At 44.1% G+C, this 20,562-nt stretch overlaps 2 protein-coding genes across 5 annotated transcripts in view; one reads left to right on the top strand and one right to left on the bottom strand.

Annotated features, from left to right (window-relative positions):
- cdadc1 (cytidine and dCMP deaminase domain containing 1) overlaps window positions 1-5,355 on the bottom strand; it is a 62,944-nt gene extending 57,589 nt beyond the window's left edge. Inside the window, exon 1 of one of the 2 annotated variants that reach the window (XM_069889691.1) lies at window positions 5,179-5,355. In XM_069889691.1, the coding sequence (XP_069745792.1) occupies window positions 5,179-5,230 (52 nt within the window). In that variant the 5' untranslated portion in view covers window positions 5,231-5,355. Of the gene's footprint in view, window positions 1-4,343; window positions 4,570-5,178 lie in introns of those variants that run through there. The other variant, XM_069889690.1, reaches the window with a different exon arrangement.
- Window positions 5,356-5,418: 63 nt separating this feature from the next.
- LOC138738783 (dnaJ homolog subfamily C member 15-like) overlaps window positions 5,419-20,562 on the top strand; it is a 39,920-nt gene continuing 24,776 nt past the window's right edge. For 2 of the 3 annotated variants that reach the window (XR_011341733.1, XM_069889692.1), the window contains exon 1: window positions 5,419-5,523. Coding sequence is in view for 2 of the 3 variants with exons in the window: in XM_069889692.1 (XP_069745793.1) it covers window positions 5,500-5,523 (24 nt within the window). In the remaining variant the exon portion in view is untranslated. The remainder of the gene's footprint in view (window positions 5,524-20,562) is intronic. The other variant, XM_069889693.1, reaches the window with a different exon arrangement.

The following is a 20,562-nucleotide window of genomic DNA, read 5'->3' as shown; positions in this document are numbered from 1 at the left end:
TGTCGGGCAACCACATCTCCCCTTTCCATTTGGATTTGCGAATCCGCTCGCAAGTGTCAACTGATTTCGCAGTGACTGTAATTCTTCCCCACCCAGCCCCCCAGAAAAGATTTTAATCTTCATATATAACAAAGGTCACTCTCTTAATTCCCTCCTTACTTCCTTCCTTCCCTTTCTTTCCGTTCTTTGTTCTTACCTATACTCTATTTTTTATATATACACATATATGTACATACACACATATACATATATATCTTCCTTGGCTTGGCATCGCGGACGAAGATTTATGGAGGGGGTAATAGTCCACGTCAGCTGCAGGCTCGTTTGTGGCTGACAAGGCCAATGCGGGACAGGCAGACACGGATGCAGCGGTTGCAGGGGAAAATTTGTTGGTTGGGGTTGGGTGCTGGGTTTTTCCTCCTTTGTCTTTTGTCAGTGAGGTGGGCTCTGCGGTCTTCTTCAAAGGAGGTTGCTGCCCACCAAACTGTGAGGCGCCATGATGCACAGTTTGAGGCGATATCAGCCCACTGGCGGTGGTCAATGTGGCAAGCACCAAGAGATTTCTTTAGGCAGTCCTTGTACCTCTTCTTTGGTGCATCTCTGACACGATGGCCAGTGGAGAGCTTGCCATATAACACGATCTTGGGAAGGCGATGGTCCTCCATTCTGGAGATGTTACCTACCCAGCGCAGTTGGATCTTCAACAGCGTGGATTTGATGCTGTCGGCCACTGCCATCTCGAGTATTTCAACGTTAGGGATGAAGTCGCTCCAATGAATGTTGAGGATGGAGCGGAGACAACGCTGGTGGAAGCGTTCTAGGAGCCGTAGGTGATGCCGGTAGAGGACCCATGATTCGGAGCCGAACAGGAGTGTGGGTATGACAACGGCTCTGTATACGCTTATCTTTGTGAGGTTTTTCAGTTGGTTGTTTTTCCAGACTCTTTTGTGTAGTCTTCCAAAGGCGTTATTTGCCTTGGTGAGTCTGTTGTCTATCTCGTTGTCGATCCTTGCATCTGATGAAATGGTGCAGCCGAGATAGGTAAACTGGTTGACCGTTTTGAGTTTTGTGTGCCCGATGGAGATGAGTGGGGGCTGGTAGTCATGGTGGGGAGCTGGCTGATGGAGGACCTCAGTTTTCTTCAGGCTGACTTCCAGGCCAAACATTTTGGCAGTTTCCGCAAAACAGGACGTCAAGCGCTGAAGAGCTGGCTCTGAATGGGCAACTAAAGCGGCATCGTCTGCAAAGAGTAGTTCACGGACGAGTTGCTCTTGTGTCTTGGTGTGAGCTTGCAGGCGCCTCAGATTGAAGAGACTGCCATCCGTGCGGTACCGGATGTAAACAGCGTCTTCATTGTTGAGGTCTTTCATGGCTTGGTTCAGCATCATGCTGAAGAAGATTGAAAAGAGGGTTGGTGCGAGAATGCAGCCTTGCTTCTCGCCATTGTTAATGGAGAAGGGTTCAGAGACCTCATTGCTGTATCTGACCCGATCTTGTTGGTTTTCGTGCAATTGGATAACCATGTTGAGGAACTTGGGGGGGCATCCGATGCGCTCTAGTATTTGCCAAAGCCCTTTCCTGCTCATGGTGTCGTAGGCTTTGGTGAGGTCAATAAAGGTGATGTAGAGTCCTTTGTTTTGTTCTCTCTCTCTCTATATATATATATATATATACACACACACATACCTACATACACACATACATATAGTTTGTTGTCATTTTTGTTCTTGTTACATCTCTTCATCTCTCTGTCTGTTTTGTAGTTGTTCTGCAAATTTTTGTACTTCTTCCAGATCCGAGAATAGTTTGTTTTGCTGCCCCGGAATAACTATTTTAAGTACCGCTGGGTATTTTAACATAAATTTATAACCTTTTTTCCATAGGGTCGTTTTTGCTGCATTGAACTCCTTCCTCTTCTTCAGGAGTTCAAAACTTATATCTGGATAGAAAAAAAAATTTTGACCCTTGTATTCTAGTGGTTTTTTTGTCTTCTCTTATTTTTTTCATTGCCTTCTCCAATATATTTTCTTTTGTTGTATATCTTAGGAATTTTACTAAAATGGATCTTGGTTTTTGTTGTGGTTGTGGTTTAGGGGCTAATGTTCTGTGTGCCCTTTCTATTTCCATTTCTTCCTGTAATTCTGGTCTTCCTAGGACCCTGGGGATCCATTATTTTATAAATTCTTTCATATTTTTGCCTTCTTCATCTTCCTTAAGGCCCACTATCTTTATATTGTTTCTTCTATTATAACTTTCCATTATATTTATCTTCTGAGCTAACAGCTCCTGTGTTTCTTTTTATCAGATTCTTCTAATTTCTTTTTTAAGTCATCTACTTCCATTTCTATGGCTGTTTCTCATTCTTCCACCTTGTCTACTCTTTTGCCTATATCTGTCATGATCATCTCTAATCTATTCACTTTTTCTTCTGTACTTTTTATTCTTCTTTTTATTTCACTGAATTCTTGTGACTGCCATTCTTTTACTGTTTCCATATATTCTTTAAAAAAAAATATATCCATGTACTTGCCCTTCCCTTCATCTTCCATTTCTCTGTGTTCTTCCTCCTCTTCTTCTGAGTCCACTCCAGGATCTGCATCCTTTACCTCTGTCTCTTCTGGTTTTCTTGTTGGGTTGTTTGTTTTATTTTGTTGGGTATTTTTTGTCTTCTTATCTTTATTAGAAGTGTCTTGGTGTTGGTCTTCTTCCTCTGGGTTGGTCATCTGTTGTTTCTTTGATTTCTTATTTTTATTCTCTTCCTTCTTGTTCTCGTTATTTTCTAAGTTTTCCTCTTGCTGTTGTGTTGTAGTTGCCTGTTTCAGCTGTGGAGATCTACTCCTCAGCTGGTCCCCCCTCCCGTCTGTGTTATTTTTGTCTTGCGCATCGCGCATGCACGAGGATTCGCGCAACCGCGGTTGCGCACGTTTGTTTGGCTCCGTGAGCCATTTTTGTAGTCCGGAGTTCGGGGCTTCGACTGATCTCAGGGAGCGGGCTTCTCTCTCCACGGCGCGCCTCTTCGTACAGGTAAGGCCTTCACCTTCTTCTTCCGACACCTTTCCTTCTTCTTTTCTTCCCGTTGTTTTTGGTTTTTCTTTCTTCGCTGCCATTTTTTCCACACTTTTACTTTCACTCTGTTATGGTTTTTATGTTTGTGCCTTTGTTTTTGCTCTATCTTTTTTTAACTTTTCTGGAGAGGGCTGGAGTTCCCCTACCGGCCACTACTCCATCACGTGACTCCTCTCCTCTTTCTCTTGCAGCTTGATGTATATGTTTGTTATAAATCTTTTTATTATCGTTGTTTCTGTAATCACATATTCAAAGCTGCTTCCTTCTGGTAATCTCAGTCTGCTTCCCAATTTGTCCTTTAAGTAGGTTTTCAGTTGGTGGTATGCAAACATTATACCATGAGTTATTCCATATTTGTACTTTATTTGTTCAAATGATATGGAAGAAGATTCATGTAGAAAGGAAAAAAACAAATGAACAACTACCAAAATTATTATTGATGCAAAATCAACTAATTCCTTTCACAATAGATAACCTTTCCTTTAGAGAATCGGAGAGAAAAGGAATTAAAAGAATAGAAAATTGTGTTTTGGGCAAGATGCCTTTTCTTGACCAAAGTTTTAATCACTGCATCTGAGCCAGTTCTTGACCAAAGTTTTAATCACTGCATCTGAGCCAGTTCTTGACCAAAGTTTTAATCACTGCATCTGAGCCAGTTCTTGACCAAAGTTTTAATCACTGCATCTGAGCCAGTTCTTGACCAAAGTTTTAATCACTGCATCTGAGCCAGTTCTTGACCAAACTTTTAATCACTGCATCTGAACCAATCTTCACCTGATTACACTCATGTTATGTCAATTAAAAAAAAAACCCAATAAAAATAGCAAGACTGACATTTCCGTTCAACCTGGGTTGGGGAAAGAAAGATTAGGGAAACTCAATTTAGTTATGTCAAATATTTCGGGTCGAGACACCCTGCATGAGGATCTGCAGTTCATGTTCAAGTAGAGTCAAAAGTGGCAAGGGGTAATAGGACACTGGACGAACGAAGATGGAAAGGCCGATTTGTCCAATATCCCATTATCTCTTGGCCCCGATCCGCAACGTTCTCTCCATGAATGCTGCCCAATACTGGCGAAGACTTGAAGTCATTTTAGCATCCCCTATACGTCTCAGGATCAATAATTTAGGGCCTCACTGACATTAACACAAAAATTCCTTCCAACGTTAGTCGGACCAACTAGTTATAAACCAATAACATTAGCCAACTGCCAAATCTGAAGTGCGGTGCCTTGGGATCGGCAGCCAAGGGCACCTGGCGGCTCTTCTTGCCTCACCTCCAGCATTGCACTCGGTCTGCGCGCCTCTCTCCTGCCGCTCTCCAGCTTCGCTCACGTGCACCGGTCCCCGAAAATCTTTCATTTCCAAATGCAGTCGAGAATAAGACATGGCCTCGCCCGCCATGCTTGATTACGCCAGGTGACTCACCAAAGCCAGTTGAGGAGCCGCGAACCTGAACCGAAACACGCCAAAGGTGGGTTGACAACCAAAAGCGTCAGCGCGAGCGTCATGACGTCACCTACGACGTGGGTTGTCGCGACCGGGACAGAACAGACTGGCAAGGGCAGAGGAAAGTTGGAGAGCGGGCATAAAGATCACGTGGGGACACAAAAGCTTGAAGAGTGCTGGATCGGACAAAAATGTCTGGAGATGACGTTGCTTAAAATGTGACCCAGGCCACATCTGTGGAGGGAAAGAGAGAGTCAAAGATTTGAGAGGAGGGGTTTCTTTTCAGCACCCACAGTCTCTTGTGGCTCTTACGTAGATTGTGAGTCAACGTCGCAACTCTATGTTGTCAGATTAGATTAGCTAAAATTTGAACATGAACTGAAGGGTGTCTCGACCCGAAATATTTGATATATTTGTGCTGCCTGGCCCACTGAGTTGCACTTTGTTTTTAACTGGAACTCAATGGATTATTTACCCAGCTTCAATGAATGCAAAAAACACAGAGTGCATCTAAATGTAACTGTCTCCCTATTTTTTTAAAGCATCTAATACACAAAGCATAGCCAAAGGATCAAGTCAAAGCTCTGCCACGCTTATTATGAAGGGCGACAGGTGCCACACCAGCGGCAGCATCGCAATGAAGATCATTGAACACCACCTTACCAGCTTCCCAACTACGCCCGACATGTGGAATCCGCTGCATTCTGTGACACATTTATACAACAGACCCCCAAGTCTATGAAATTCACTGCGCGGATTTGTTTCTTCCATGAAATCCTGTATTTTGAGGGGTGGTTAGCTCTTCTCAGTCTCCTGAGAGAGTAACAGGGGGAACTAGAGTGCTCAAGAGGCGCATGCGCACACACACACACAAGCGGCTGGTGAGGGTTTTGAAATTCTCGCTCTCCTTATTTTTGACCCGGTGCGAAGACCGTACAGTGAGGAACCCTGGGTAGGCAATGGAAGGCTAGTGGCGGGGTCGCGATGAACAGCAAAGAAGAGCAGGCGGTGAGTGGCAGAGTGCGAGTGGAGTTCTGTGCGGCGCCGCGCAAGAAGCGATTGGCACGCTGTTGCGTCGGCGGTGCTCGCCTAACAGTCGGGGCGGGGGCATCCGGGCAGGGACGGCGAAGCGTGTGTGGAGAGGGATGCTAATGGGTCAGACCGGCTTGTAATGGGTCTCCGAGTAGTCCAGTCACAATAAAACAAAATATATTATACACTGCTTTAATCCTGGCCACAGAAAGCTACAGCCGCAAAATTTCACTGTGTATAATATATGATGTTGGCGCATACAGCGGGCTGGCTTGCCTGAAACAAGTAGTAGATGATGATTTCTGTTGGCAATAAATTTGATTTGAGTGGTACTAGTAATGCAGTTTTCCTCGCGTGCCTCAGTTACCCCTTATAATTCAACCTGACCTTCTGACATTTCCGTTCAACCTGGGTTGGGGAAAGAAAGATTAGTAGTTTTCACTACTACTTCGGAAAATTTGAGATTTGTTTTCTCTCCTATAACGCTGCCCAGTGGAGCAAGATGCAGTGGTTTGTGTCATGACCTTGCCCTTCTTCTGCTGCTACTCTCTAATAATTATTTTGAGAGAGGCTGTCTATTTTGAATTGCTGCTACTGCCCAGAGACTTTGGCCACCTTGGGATTTTTGTTTACATTTAATTTTTGTGGGTAAACGTTTCTAGCAAAAAGCAGTATTTTTTAAATTGTCCTTCGGAAAATGTTGATGAACCACTGCAGTCCTTCTGGAGTGGGTACTCCCATAATCGGTGGGGAGCCAGGAGTTCAAGCTCAGTGACTACCACCCAGTGGCACTGACCTCCACCATTATGAAATGCTTTGAGCACCTGGTGATGGAACATATCAAAGTGCATCTCCTTGAGACAGTGAATCCATTTTAATTCACCTACAGACAAAACTGTTCCATTGATGTCCCTCCACTCCATCCTGACCCTCCTGGAGAAGGATGCTTCATACGCCAAGCTGCTGTATATTGACTTCAGCACCACATTTAATACAATCATACCCCAGAGGCTGGTGGAGAAACTGTACTTGCTGGGACTCAACACTTTTCCCTGTAACTGGATTCTGGACTTCCTAACCACAGTCAGTCTGGGTTGGGATCAGAATGTTGAGTACCATCACACTGAGCACTGGTGCACCAGGCCCAACTGTTTCTGATCAATGATGAACCCCAGTGTGAGAAGCAGAGGTGCCTTCACAGATTTCACTCGAGACAAAAATTGAGAACAAAGAACATTTATTATACTATTACAACAATGCAAAGTTGGGTGCTTCCCCTTACCCTGGGAATACACACAGGCTCACCCAACTTTTTATACATTTCATTTCAGTACAGAGGTACCTTTCCCCTTAACATTCTTCTGCCTCCTGGATTGGTTTAGCATTAGGTAATTCTGCCTACGTGTATTCTAACTTCTTATCAGTTTATGTGTCTTCCTGCAAACTTGTTTACCAGAAAATATCATGTCTTTGTTCTTTACTCATTAATCAACCCCCAAGACTTGCTAAATCTATCTACTGTTTTGAAGACCCCTATTTTATTATACTTGTTTAAACCTTCTTCACATTCCATGATCACTTCACCCTGATTTAACCCATCATACTTCATTCTTAATTAACACTTACTTGACTCCTCACATTCCAGTATCCCTTCACCCTGATTTAACCCATCATACTTCATTCTTAATTAGCACTTGCTTGACTCCTCACATTCCAGTATCCCTTACAATCCACCCTTTGTCTTTAGCTACGCTTAGTAAATCCTTATTCGGTAGTGTTCTTTTAAGCTTGGTCCTTTTCCCAGCGAGTGAGTAAACGAACTGCGGCCTCAGCATCATCAGACAGAGTTTGGAAAGCATACAACATTTGGGTTGTAGTGACCTGACGAAGGGCCCATTGAATTAAACACTGCACACAAGACATTAGGCATGGAATTATTATGAGGGCTAAAATAAAAGCCCCAGCCACTATAAGGGCTGTGTGTATCCAGGTCCAGTCGCCAGTAAAAATTTTAGTCCACGATATACCGGACCAAGGATGCCAAGTCTGGACCGGGATATGGGAACATTTTCGAATTCATGAAGAAATTTTTTTTTTTTTACCACCTGGCCATTGTCATCAATCTTCAAGCAACAATTGGTAAGGTTCAATTTTACACAGACGCCGCCCTCAGCGGCCAACAAGTAATCGACGGCCAGGCGATTTTGATAAGCTGTAGCTCGTATCTTGCTGCTCATCAGCCAATAAATCTAAGGCTATCGCTGTCTGATTAGTGATAATTTCCAAAACTGCCTGGAGTCTGATCAAACGATTTAGTATATAAATGGGGGTTCGATATCCCAATGATCCATCCTGAGCCCAAGTAGCAGGGCCATAATATGTTCAGGGGGCCAGTCTTCACCCCAACTTCCAATTTTAAGTTCTCTCTTTGGGCATGTATCCTGAGGAGATTGTGGGATCAGGCGCATATATAACTTGGTGGAAAGGTGATGGTCGGCCTGCAAAGGCAGTAAGACAAAATGAAGTTGAATGATTCCAATACAACAAGTGCTGCTCCAATCAAGTTCTAAAAAGGAAAAAGCCATATTCCCACAAATCCAATATAAACCCTGTGGTGCATATCCATGTGGGATAGTCTGGCTCCAGACCTGCCGAAGCGAGGGTATGCCCCGGTAAGGATTGTTACCTGAACAGTTCCATATGTCAGTGGTGTCATTCATACTCTCATAAAGCACACAATCCGAGTCTCTTTTCATGGAGAAATACCAGGTAGGGGTTGCGGGATGCCAAACAGCTGTAGTATTCTTGAGCAGCTTAAGCCGTTTACAACTGGAATCCCCCTTATAGTGACGGCCTTCAGCCTTCCAGATGCATTCGTCACCCGATGGATGATTTGCAAGATGCCAAGCTTGGGAGGGGCGTTCAATTTTATTCGTTGTACCATTAAAGCATAGAAGTTCCCATATATCCAAAGGCTCACCTTGCCAGGGCCAGGTACCATCTCTAGTTGGGCCTCCGCAAATCCAACAATTCTTCAACCCCAGCAAGTCAGCTGTTTGTTGACTCAAATCTACCCATTTATTGTCACCTAACCGGTGAGTAGTAGGTTGTCTGCAAGCATTAGCATATATATCCCCTTTATTCCTACTCCAGGTATAGCCCTGACTAATATTTTGCTTATAATTCTCCCTCCATTTTCTTTGTACCATATTTTTGGCACTTGTCTTTTTAATACTCGTAGAGGCCTGGATGCAAACCCAAGCCACTCCCCTAGGACAGTTCTGCTTCCCTGGTCCATGTTGGGATCCTAAATTAAACCATAATAAATAAGGTACCCCACTGTGAATGCACTTCCTACCTGTGCCCCGTTTGCATTCCAAAGGCAAACTTGTCCATTCTTCAAAGTAACTATCACCTATGCTGCCCCTGTTCCAGAGGACTTAATACATTGTGTACAGTTGGGTAGTTTCTCAAAAATTGGGAACCAGCAGGAAAACAATACCGGCAAATAGTAAAAATAACATTATAACAATTTTTTTCGGCGGAGCGTGACTTTCAGACCAGAAGGATGCGAGACTGCATGCCAGATAGAGGGGATATTGTCAACGTCTTTAGTCTGTGGATTAGCATGCTTAACACGTTGCACGTGAGTCCATCCCTTTTCTTTTGTTCATACTGCAGTGTCTGTAATCAAAAGTACACAATAAGGGCCATCCCATATAGGTTCTACTTTATGGTCTTGCCACGCTTTTACATATACCCAATCACCAGCTTTAATGGAATGAATGGGATAGTCCAAGGGTGGGGTTTGAGCTAATAATCCCTTCTGTTTTAAGTTATACAAAGAAGTGGAAAGCCCCTGTAAATATTTAGATATATATTGGTCATTAGCCTCAGGGTAGGGGAAGTGGTGTGGAAGCCCATGTAGGGAAGACCGAACATCATCTCATATGGTGAGACAGCAAGGTCCTTACGAGGAGCTGTGCGAATCCTGATTAAAGCTAGGGGTAAGCATTTAATCCAGGAGAGGCCAGTTTCCTCATGAAGTCGAGTGAGTTGATTTTTCAGGGTCTGATTCATCCGCTCGACACGGCTTGAACTCTGGGGGTGCCATGGGGTGTGTAACTGCCAATCTATTCCCAATATTTTACACACCCCCTGGAGTACCTGAGAGGTAAAATGTGTACCTTGATCTGAGTCAATGGTTTGCACAATGCTGTAACGCGGAATAATAGCCTCTAGTAATATCCGAATAACGGTGTTAGCACGATCATTAGGGGTCGGGAAAGCCTCAACCCATCGAGTAAAATGATCCACCATCACCAGGAGATATTTATAAACTCCTATCTTAGGTAATTCCGTGAAGTCAATCTGTATTCGTTGAAACGAGCGTACGGCCATATCGCGACCCCCAGGCATTACATGGCACATTACTTTTTTATTCACTCGCTGACAAATTGGACATCCCCGAGTACTTTGTTTGGCTAAGGTGTATATTCAGAACAATTAAAGGACCGTACAAAGGCATCAACAAGTGCCTGCGTTCCCCAGTGTGTCTGCTGGTGGAGCTGATCAATAATTTGACGAGCCAAGGCCTTATTTAGGACTTGGCGTCCCTCTGCCGTCCACCATAACCCATCTGTAGTTTGACGCATTCCCTGGTTTTTCATATAAACCTCCTCTTCCTGTGAAAAGATGGGAGTCTTTTGAATCTCATGTGGGGTGGGGAGTAACAGCTACATCTCTATTATTTTTGATAGTGCAGCTTGTTTGGCAGCTTCATCTGCCTATCTGTTACCCTGGGCTTCAGGACTGTCAATAATTTGATGGCCTCATACATGAACTACAGCTATCTCCTCAGGTAACATAAGAGCATCTAAGGATTGAACAATTAAGTTCTCATGGATCAACTTTTGTCCTTTCCCAGTTTTCATTCCCCGCTCTTTCCAAATCTTTCCGAAGGTGTGTACTACACCAAAAGCATACTTGGAGTCGGTATAGATTGTGCCCACCTTTTGCTCTAGACCCTGAAGAGCTCTACAGAGGGCATACAATTCACAGGATTGGGCCGACCAAGTACTGGGGAGACGACCGGCCTCAATCACAACTCCTTCATTCCCGTCCACTACACTATACCCACTATAACGAATGTCATCAATGCAGCGGGAAGATCTATCAATAAACCATCTTTCACCCTCTCGTAAAGGTTAATCGCTTAAATCATCTCTAATTTTAGTCTGTAAATCTATCACTTCTAAGCATACATGCTCTAAATCATTGGGGACAGAATCAGAATTGGAGAAACCAAGAAGGCGGCTGGATTCTGATCTTTATTTGTAACCAGCGTCAAATCATCCCTATCCATAAGGATTGCTTCATACTTCAAAATTCTGGAATCAGTAAGCCACCTTCCGGCACGTTGTAAGAGAATGGTGTGGATTGTGTGAGGGGTGTGAACTGTCATTGGGGCACCAAACGTAATTTTGCGTCCTTCCTCTACTAGAATGGCAGTGGCCGCAATTGCTTGCACACATTCTGGCCAACCACGACGAACAGGATCTAAAATCTTTGATAGAAAGGCAACTGGTCGACTAAAGCCTGCCCGCTCTTGTGTTAATATTCCCATGGCCACACCATCTTTCGCATTGGTATATAGGTCAAATGGCTTATTTAGGTCAGGTAAGGCTAAAACCGGGGCACTAGTAAGACGCTGTTTCACCATGGCAAAATCTTTAATCTCCTCCTCCGCCCAGACAACAGTTTCACCCCCTAGAGTCGCAAATTTCTTTCTTCTTTCTTTCTTCTTTGGATTGGCTTCGCGGACGAAGATTTATGGAGGGGTATGTCCACATCTGCTGCAGGCTCGTTGGTGACTGACAAGTCCAATGCGGGACAGGCAGACACGGTTGCAAGTTTATCATAAAGAAATTTGACCAGGCTAGAACAAATCTCAATCCAAATTCTACAGTACCCCACCAAACCAAGGAATTTCCTAAGTTCTTGAGCATTCTATGGAAGCGGGACCTGCAAAATACCGCGTATTCTTTCTGGACTTATTTTCCTAATTCCTTGACTAACCAAATGACCGAAGTACTTAACCTCGGATTGAACAAATTGCAACTTCGATTCACTCACTCTAAGACCCTTATTCCCTAGAAAATTCAATAAATCAACAGTGTATTGTTTAACCGAATCATACATTTCCCCCGTGATTAATAAATCATCAACATATTGTAATAATTGACAATCCTCTCTCCGAGGGGCCTCATCTTGTACCTGTTCCAAAACTTGGCCAAACAAATTTGGTGATTCCGTAAAACCCTGGGAAAGGACCGTCCACCCGTATTGATTTTTCCATCCTGTGAAGGGATTTTCCCACTCAAATGCAAACATGTCCCTACCATCTATTGCCAAAGGACAGGTCCAGAAAGCATCTTTGAGATCAATTACACTGAACCACTTACTATGGGGATCAATCTTACCCATCAACCTATATGGGTTAGGTACATCCGGATAACGGGTGAGAATAATTTTGTTGAACTCTCTCAAATCCTGTACTCATCGGTATGTTCCGTCTGGTTTTTGGACAGGTAAAATTGGAGTATTAAAAGGTGACATACATGGTTCGAGTATACCATCTTTCACCAACTGGTCAATTACTGGCTGCAGCCCCTTTCGGCCAGCCATAGGAATCAGATACTGTTTTCATCGAACTACCTGGTCAGTAACTTGCAGGGTAGGAACATCTAACCCTCCTCTATTGCCTCTTTTCGCCCATACCCTAGGATTTATTAGTTCCTGATCCTCCACCGTCAGTACATAAAATTGAACCCCGATACCTGATCCCTGTGGTCTGGTACCGATAGCCAATTGGTCCTGTAAATCACGTCCCAACAAGCAAACCCCAGCTTGGGGAACAAATAAAATATCCTCTGTTACAATTTTTCCTCCCATTTGTATCTTTACATTCTTTAATTTAGGGACCGCAAAATCTCTCCCCCCCCACCCCCGAAATCATCACTGTCCCTTCTGTAGTAACACCCTCGGGCCGTCGTAAAATACTAGACCGGGCTGCCCCGGAGTCTACTATGAAAGTCATTTGGTCACCGTGGGGTCCTATGCTTAAATTTACCAATGGTTCTCCGTGCAGCCCCATGGTATGCATTGACTGAGAACCGTGACCCCCCTATTCATAATCTGCCTCCATCAATGCGTAAGATCACGTCTCCCTGGCCCGCATCGGGCATTCCCTCTTAAAGTGTCCCTCCTTTTTACAATAATAGCAAACTAATGCTCCTATCTCCCAATTTCTGCCAGGGTCTCCACGGGGTCCCGGGAACGGTCACCATCCCTGGAATTCTCCTCTACCCCAACCTCTGCTCTGGTCTCTACTTCCCCACTCCCAGCGCTCCTCCCAACATCCAGGAGCTGACACACGGTTCCTAACACTTCCTTGCTTTCCATCCACAATTTCCTTTACTGCCTGAATCAAAATCTTAGCCTTTCCTTTCTGTTTTTTTTCAGACCTCTGGACGTATGCCCTTTGTGCGATCTGCAAAAGCTGTGATATTCCCTGTTCATGCCAATTCTCTGACTTTTGTAATTTCTTCCTGATATCTGGGGCTGAATTAGTAACAAAACCTGTCAATTCCAACTGTTCACCTGCTGGGGATTCTATATCCAACCCCCCATATTGCTGTATGGCCACACGTAATCTAGTCAGAAATGCAGAGGGGGGTCTCCTCGGGACCTTGGGGAACCTCAAATGCCTTCTTAAAGTTCTGTCCTTTTGGAACAGACTCCTTTATTTCTCTTATTAGATTAACCCTGAACTCATCCATTCGCGTACAACCATCATTAGTAGTTTTATCCCAATTTGGGTTTATTAGGGGAAATTTAGTTTCTCCAGGTATCGCCTCAGGCCCCCCTTGGTGTTCCCTATCCCAGACTCTGATCCCTGCCTGGCGGATCATTCCACACTTGTCCAAAGTAAATAGAGCCTTAAAGATAGACATTAATTCATCCCAGGTATATATATTAGGCCCCAAAAATTTATCTAATTGTTCTGCACATCCTTGAGGGTCTTCTATCAGAGAGGTCATTTCCTTCTTAAAATTGCGCACCTCAGTACTAGTCAAAGGCACGTTTACAAATCCGAGACCCCCTCCATCCCCTCCCAACATCCAGTTAGTTTCTGGCTTATCTCCTCCTCTATGATGGTTAGATTCCTGCCTTCTGGGAGATAAATCAAAGAGTCCAGTCCCTTCCTCCCGGAGGGCCTCACACTGTTCTTCTGAATGACCCTCACAATCAAAATCTCCTCCCTCTCGTGTCAATTGAGGCGGTAATCTTGCACTCTGAGCGAGTCCTCATACCACTCCTACTTTCTCCTTCTTTCTTTAACTGTGGAGGAGGAGGGGAAGTTAAAGAAGGGTAAAACATAGGGGGGGAATGGGAGCCGGCACAGGGGAAACATAAGGTGGAGTAAGGGAATGTAACACATCCCATCCCTTTATTTCGGGGGCAGAAGGTTCCTCATCCTTCTTGTTTCTAAGTTTCTTCTTGTCTAAAATCATCTGATTAAATGATCCACTAAGCCAACAGGCTGCATATTCCCTACTCTCGGTATTGTCTCCTTGATTTTTGTAGAGCCAGATGTTCAATGCCTGACACATCCAGTCCCCATCGGATTCGAACTTTGGCCAATATACCACACTCCCCTTTATCAGATTCTTAACCCATTCCTGACAACAATACCTGACCATGGTCTGCTTATCCTTCTCACGGGTTTTCCCTGCACCCCAATTGGATAACATTAATCCTAACGGACTATGTTTTGGTATCTTATCCCCCTTTCCTTCTTCAGGGCTTTTTCCCTTGCTACTTCCTCCTCCCATATTGGCAGGAAAATAAAATTCCTCTTACCGGAACCCAGTAGCTATTCCTAGCACGCTTCCTTAACGTCATCCTGTCGTTTGTTCTCAATGCCTCTTCTTGGATATCACTCGCTTCGTCCATTGACCAGTGACCCGTCGTCCGGGAGTTTAGCCGAATCAGCCGGGGTGCACCTACCCCCGTAGTCAGGCGCTCTGTCAGTGGAGGGAGTACAATCCCGGACGAGTCCCCAAGTTGTGAGAAGCAGAGGTGCCTTCACAGATTTCACTCGAGACAAAAATTGAGACAAAGAACATTTATTATACTATTACACAATGCTTCCCCTTACCCTGGGAATACACACAGGCTTACCCAACTTTTTATATGTTTCATTTCAGTACAGAGGTACCTTCCCCCTTAACATTCTTCTGCCTCCTGGATTGGTTTAGCATTAGGTAATTTCTGCCTACGTGTATTCTAACTTCTTATCAGTTTGTGTGTCTTCCTGCAAACTTGTTTACCAGAAAATATCATGTCTTTGTTCTTTACTCATTAATCAACCCCCAAGACTTGCTAAATCTATCTACTTGCTATCCTGTTTTGAAGACCCCTATTTTATTATACTTGTTTAAACCTTCCTCACCCTTCCTTCACCCTGATTTAACCCATATTCTTAATTAGCACTTACTTGACTCCTCACTTCCAGTATCCCTGATTTAACCCATCATACTTCATTCTTAATTAACACTTACTTGACTCCTCACATTCCAGTATCCCTTCACCCTGATTTAACCCATCATACTTCATTCTTAATTAGCACTTGCTTGACTCCTCACATTCCAGTATCCCTTACACCAGGATGTTGAGGGTAGGGTTTAGACTTGTTGAATATTATCATGGACTGACTCTTCTATGGAAAAAGAAAAATGTTTCTTTCCATTTGGCCCAGGTTTAATTTGTCTCTTGGTGCAATGCAAACTTGAACTGCTTCATTCTTGAGGCATTTAATGGGAACTATGGGTATTACATAGTCCATATCAGAGGTTATAATGGAAGGAAGGTAATTGATGAATGTGAAAATGTTTAATTTATGACAGTGCCCTGAAGATATCCTGATGATGTTCTAAGGCTGGGTGGTGTCCTTCAGTCACGTGAAAAGATCATGAGTGGGGTATTGTTCGTTTTGGCATGGTAACTGTAAGCATGAATGCAAGTGGATTGTATAATGTCCTTTGATAATCATACAGTGTGATTATAACATCTGAATTCCTACACAATCATGCCAACTTGAAATTGACCAGGATGTAATTTTAGTATATGTGATGCTGAAGCGAGCATGATTGAACAGGATTAATAACACTACAGGATCAATTGCATGTGAAAGACTGTTCAGGACAGCTGTGTCATGAGACCTTCATTTCTGTCTCACCAAAACCAATAATTACTACATTCAACTTCTGAGTTTTTAATCTGTACCCATTGTTGTGAATCTTGTATTATTCAAGATAAAGCATAATAAACAACAGTCAATTGTCCTTTTTTTGGGTGACCATTAGAGTCATCAGGATAAGTCAGCTCTGCATTCTTTCTTTTGTACATGTGCATTGATGTGTGCACATGCAGATGAGAATGGATTCAGTGTTGTATACTAGTAAGCCAGCATGATGGTTAGCAATGCCATTCCACAACTTCAGAGCCTTAGATTCAATCTTGCCCTCAGATGCTGTCTGTGTGAAGTTTGAATTCTCCCTGTAAGTGAGAGGTTCCTTCGAGGTGCATTGGTTTTACTTTCCTATCCCAAGCTTGCAATAAGTGGCAACAAAATTCTGTTAACTAATCTGAATTATTGTAAAGCCCTTTAAGGGAATAGTTTCATCACAAGGAGACAATAATAGTTCATGAAGCTGGCTCATCCTCATTTACTAAAGGGCATTTGAGTATGTAAGTACTAAATAAGTACTGGCCTCCCAATGATGTCCAATTCCCATATTTCTGAACTATGGTTACTGTTGAACTGAAGGGAAATGTGAACATCACTATCATTGAATCTTGTTTTCAGCCAGTTGGTGACTTTTTACATGATACTGAGAAGTGGCTAAAGGCATTATATACAGCAAAGGGTTTGGGCTCTGATAATATCCTGACCTTTTCCCAAAGCTAGTAACATTTCAGCCCAACAAAGCAGAGCAGAAATCCCTCAGGTATATTCTGGCCCCATAAATTAAATGTGGACAATTACTACCACATTGGTCTACTCGAGCATCGGCAAAGGCAGACATCATTGCTGCTAGGTGGCCAATACTTGCTATTGTGAGAAACAGAAGTACCTTCACAGATTTAGCTCGAGACAAAAATTGAGAACAAAGAACATTTATTGTACAACAATGCAAAGTTGGGTGCTTCCCCTTACCCTGGGAATACACACACATACTGGGGCTCACCCAACTTTTATACAGTTCATTTCAGTGTTGAGGTACCCTCCCCCACTAACATTCTTCTGCCTCCTGGATTGGTTTGGCATTTGGTAATTCTGTCTGCCTACTTGCATTCTGTAAACTTGAAAGACCATGGGGTATCCTGTCTGGGTCCCATCATGTCATTGTCCTTATTCATGAATCTGCCTTTGTCCTTAATCACACATCTCAACCCCCAGGACTTACTAATTCTATATGCAAAACTTGCTAACTTTCTATCACTATAAAACCCTTATTCTATTATACTTGCATAACCCTTCCTCTCCCTACTCAGCACTTACTTAACTTCCTCTAGTCTAGTCTAGTATTCCTTATTTCATTCATACTAGCTTTACTTCCTATATTCTATTATCTCTCACACTAATAACTTGTACACTTATGCCTAGTTTGGAAAGGATCATTTACCTCCATATCTCTTTATTAAGTTATTCCAAATAAGAGCCACAATTATTTGGTTCACACTTGACCAAGTGTGGTATTGACTAAGGAGCACAGGGGCTGAAGGACCCAAGCAAACTGCTGGTGAATGGTGGCTGAAGGATTCATACCAGACTATGAATGCTGGAGACTGGCTTGTGTATCAGGACTGGGATTTGAGAGGGTGCTAAGGGCAAGAAGGACTCCCAAAGGGGCCTCAAGCTCTGAAACTTTCCAATTGTATCAGAGGTTCGGATCTGGGAGTTCGGGTTTGCCAATGGATTGAATAGGAATCTGTGAAGCTGCAGAGGCTGCAAAAGCGCTTGAAGCAAATCCACGGACACTTGGAGTCTCCGAAGGGACACTTTTTTACTACTTTTTCTCATTGTTGGGAGTGTTGAGCAATGCTAGTGGTGCCTGTATGCTGTTATGGAAGCAAAATTTGACAAATTATGTGCATTAGTTTGTGTATTAGTAGATAATTAAAAATAGGAATCGAGGATACCCAGCAGGACTAAAGTAGGGAATCGGGAGGGAAAATCACTGCTGGCTGAGGTCATTCCTTGCTCTGAAGAAGATGGTTGTTGTGATTGGCTGCAGTCCTAGTCTCAAGTTTATTATGCTTCAACATCAGAGGCCTTCCCTTCATGGTAAGGTTGGAAGTGAAGGAACTTGTTGATGATGGCAGAATTATCAATTTCACTTGCAAGGTCTCAGAAGATGAATACCCAGACAACATTCAGGCATGCGGAGATCAATGACATGTGAAGTAAGCGGACTTGAGGTTTTTCAATCTAGCAGTTCCAATATTCCTCACTAATGCCTCCCTCTGTGAATTTGTATACATTTCAGAATACTGACACAGAATGTCTGCCAATAACACAACTGGTTTCTCTTGATACCCAAAAGCATTACTATTACTCAATTCTCCACAATAAAGTACAATGTGGTATAGTAGATTTGTGGTAAGCTACTTCTTTTTCTTTTCTTTGGCTTGGCTTCACGGACGAAGATTTATGGAGGGGGTAAAAGTCCACGTCAGCTGCAGGCTCGTTTGTGGCTGACAAGTCCGATGCGGGACAGGCAGACACGGTTGCAGCGGCTGCAGGGGAAAAATGGTTGGTTGGGGTTGGGTGTTGGGTTTTTCCTCCTTTGCCTTTTGTCAGTGAGGTGGGCTCTGCGGTCTTCTTCAAAGGAGGTTGCTGCCCGCCAAACTGTGAGGCGCCAAGATGCACGGTTGGAGGCGATATCAGCCCACTGGCGGTGGTCAATGTGGCAGGCACCAAGAGATTTCTTTAGGCAGTCCTTGTACCTTTTCTTTGCTGCACCTCTGTCACGGTGGCCAGTGGAGAGCTCGCCATATAACACGATCTTGGGAAGGCGATGGTCCTCCATTCTGGAGACGTGACCCACCCAGCGCAGCTGGATCTTCAGCAGCGTGGACTCGATGCTGTCGACCTCTGCCATCTCGAGTACTTCGACGTTAGGGATGAAAGCGCTCCAATGGATGTTGAGGATGGAGCGGAGACAGTACTAACAGTCTAAGTTCAGATCCCACCTTAATGGTTGTGTTGGAAACAGAAGTACCTTCACAGAATTTGCTCAAGACAAAAATTGAGAACAAAGAACATTTATTATACAACAATGCAAAGTTGGGTGCTTCCCCTTACCCTGGGAATACACACATACACTGGGGCTCACCCAACTTTTATACAGTTTATTTCAGTAGGAATACCCTCCCCCTTACATTCTTCTGACTCCTGCCTGCCTACCTGCTGTTTCTGTGAACTTGGAGGACCAGGGGGTATCCTGTCGGTGTCTCATCATGTCATTATCAGCTACAACCTCTTCATATGTAGAACTTGCTAATACTGTCTAGGGCTTACTAACTGCATATGCAAAACCTGCTAATTCTATCTCGGGCTAGAAGACCCTTATCTTATTCAGACTAACTCTGCTTCCTACATTCTAATATCCATTTCTTATCCTGTTCATACTGGCTTTATTCATTTACCCATATATCTATATTAGTTTCCTCATCTTCATATTTTTATATCAGTTTTACTCATCTCTCACAGTTGGAATATTTACAACACAGAATATTGAATAGTACACCATAAGAACAAGCTCTTTGGCTGAAGACGTCTGCAACAAACATGACGCTTTAGTGGCTTGTGCATGGAAATGTGGACCAGCCCATAAAACAGCAGTCCAAAGTGGCGACCTCACAGAACTGGGTGTGACACCGACCATCGTCCCAGGTGACCTCCTGCATGGCGGGAAGATGGGGAACTGTGGCGGTTGGCTGGTGCTCCTATGTTGCAGGGCCCTGATGTCAGTGCCTGAGGACCATATAAAAGCAATTGCCAGGGCAATAAACCAGTCTTGTCTTCAAAGCTTTGGGGTACGTGTTGTTCTTCTCCATGCCTGCCTAGTACTAATGCTATATTGGTGACTATGACAGGTCCAACTGGCAGTTGGACCTGAAGATAGCAGGTCTAGCGACAATCCATGTGGTCTCACTCATGCTCCCAATATTTTAGCTGTTAAAGCCATACGTGTGGTTCCAGTAGGCTGAGGCTCAGTTCCAGCTTTGACTCTGGTGTCAAGATAAGTTTCCTACTCCCCCCAGCAGTCCTCAATGCTCGCAATGGCAAGCAGGGCCCAGCACTGAGGGCAGCCAAAAGCTCCTCCATCCAGACATTTGGTAACCATACCACCCCACTTTGATTCAGCAACAGCCGTTTTACATGGATCTTCACCCTCATGGCAGAGGCGCAACCAATCCTGGGAGTTGACTTCCTTCAGGCCCACTGACTGCTTGTCGACCTCAACGGATGGTGCTTGGTGTCCGCCAGAACTTTTCAGACTCTACCTTTGGGGGAAGTCAAGTTACCCACCCCCCACCTTAACTCTATAATGCTTTCAGACAATGAATTTGCCCAAATCCTGGCAGAGTTCCCCTCAATAGTGGTGCCACAGTTCTTGACCAAGCCAAAGCATGGAGCAAGGCACTACACTCTGACCAGGGTGGAGGGGGGCCGCTCCATGCCAGGGCACGCCAACTCCATCCCGAAAAGCTCAGCGTAGCAAAGGAGGAGTTTAAGAAAATGCAGGAGCTAGGAATTGTGCGGTGCTCTAACAGTCCCTGAGCCTCTTCCCCCCCCCCCCCCACATGGTGTTAAAAACAGCGCAGGGGGGAATTGGAAGCCATATGGTGACTACCGGCTCCTCAACAAGGCCACTATGC

This window comes from Narcine bancroftii, chromosome 7, assembly GCF_036971445.1.
Source record: "Narcine bancroftii isolate sNarBan1 chromosome 7, sNarBan1.hap1, whole genome shotgun sequence".
NCBI classification, from domain to species: domain Eukaryota; kingdom Metazoa; phylum Chordata; class Chondrichthyes; order Torpediniformes; family Narcinidae; genus Narcine; species Narcine bancroftii.
The sequence above is the reverse complement of the archived record's forward strand: the minus strand, read 5'-3'. Positions and strand labels throughout refer to the sequence as shown.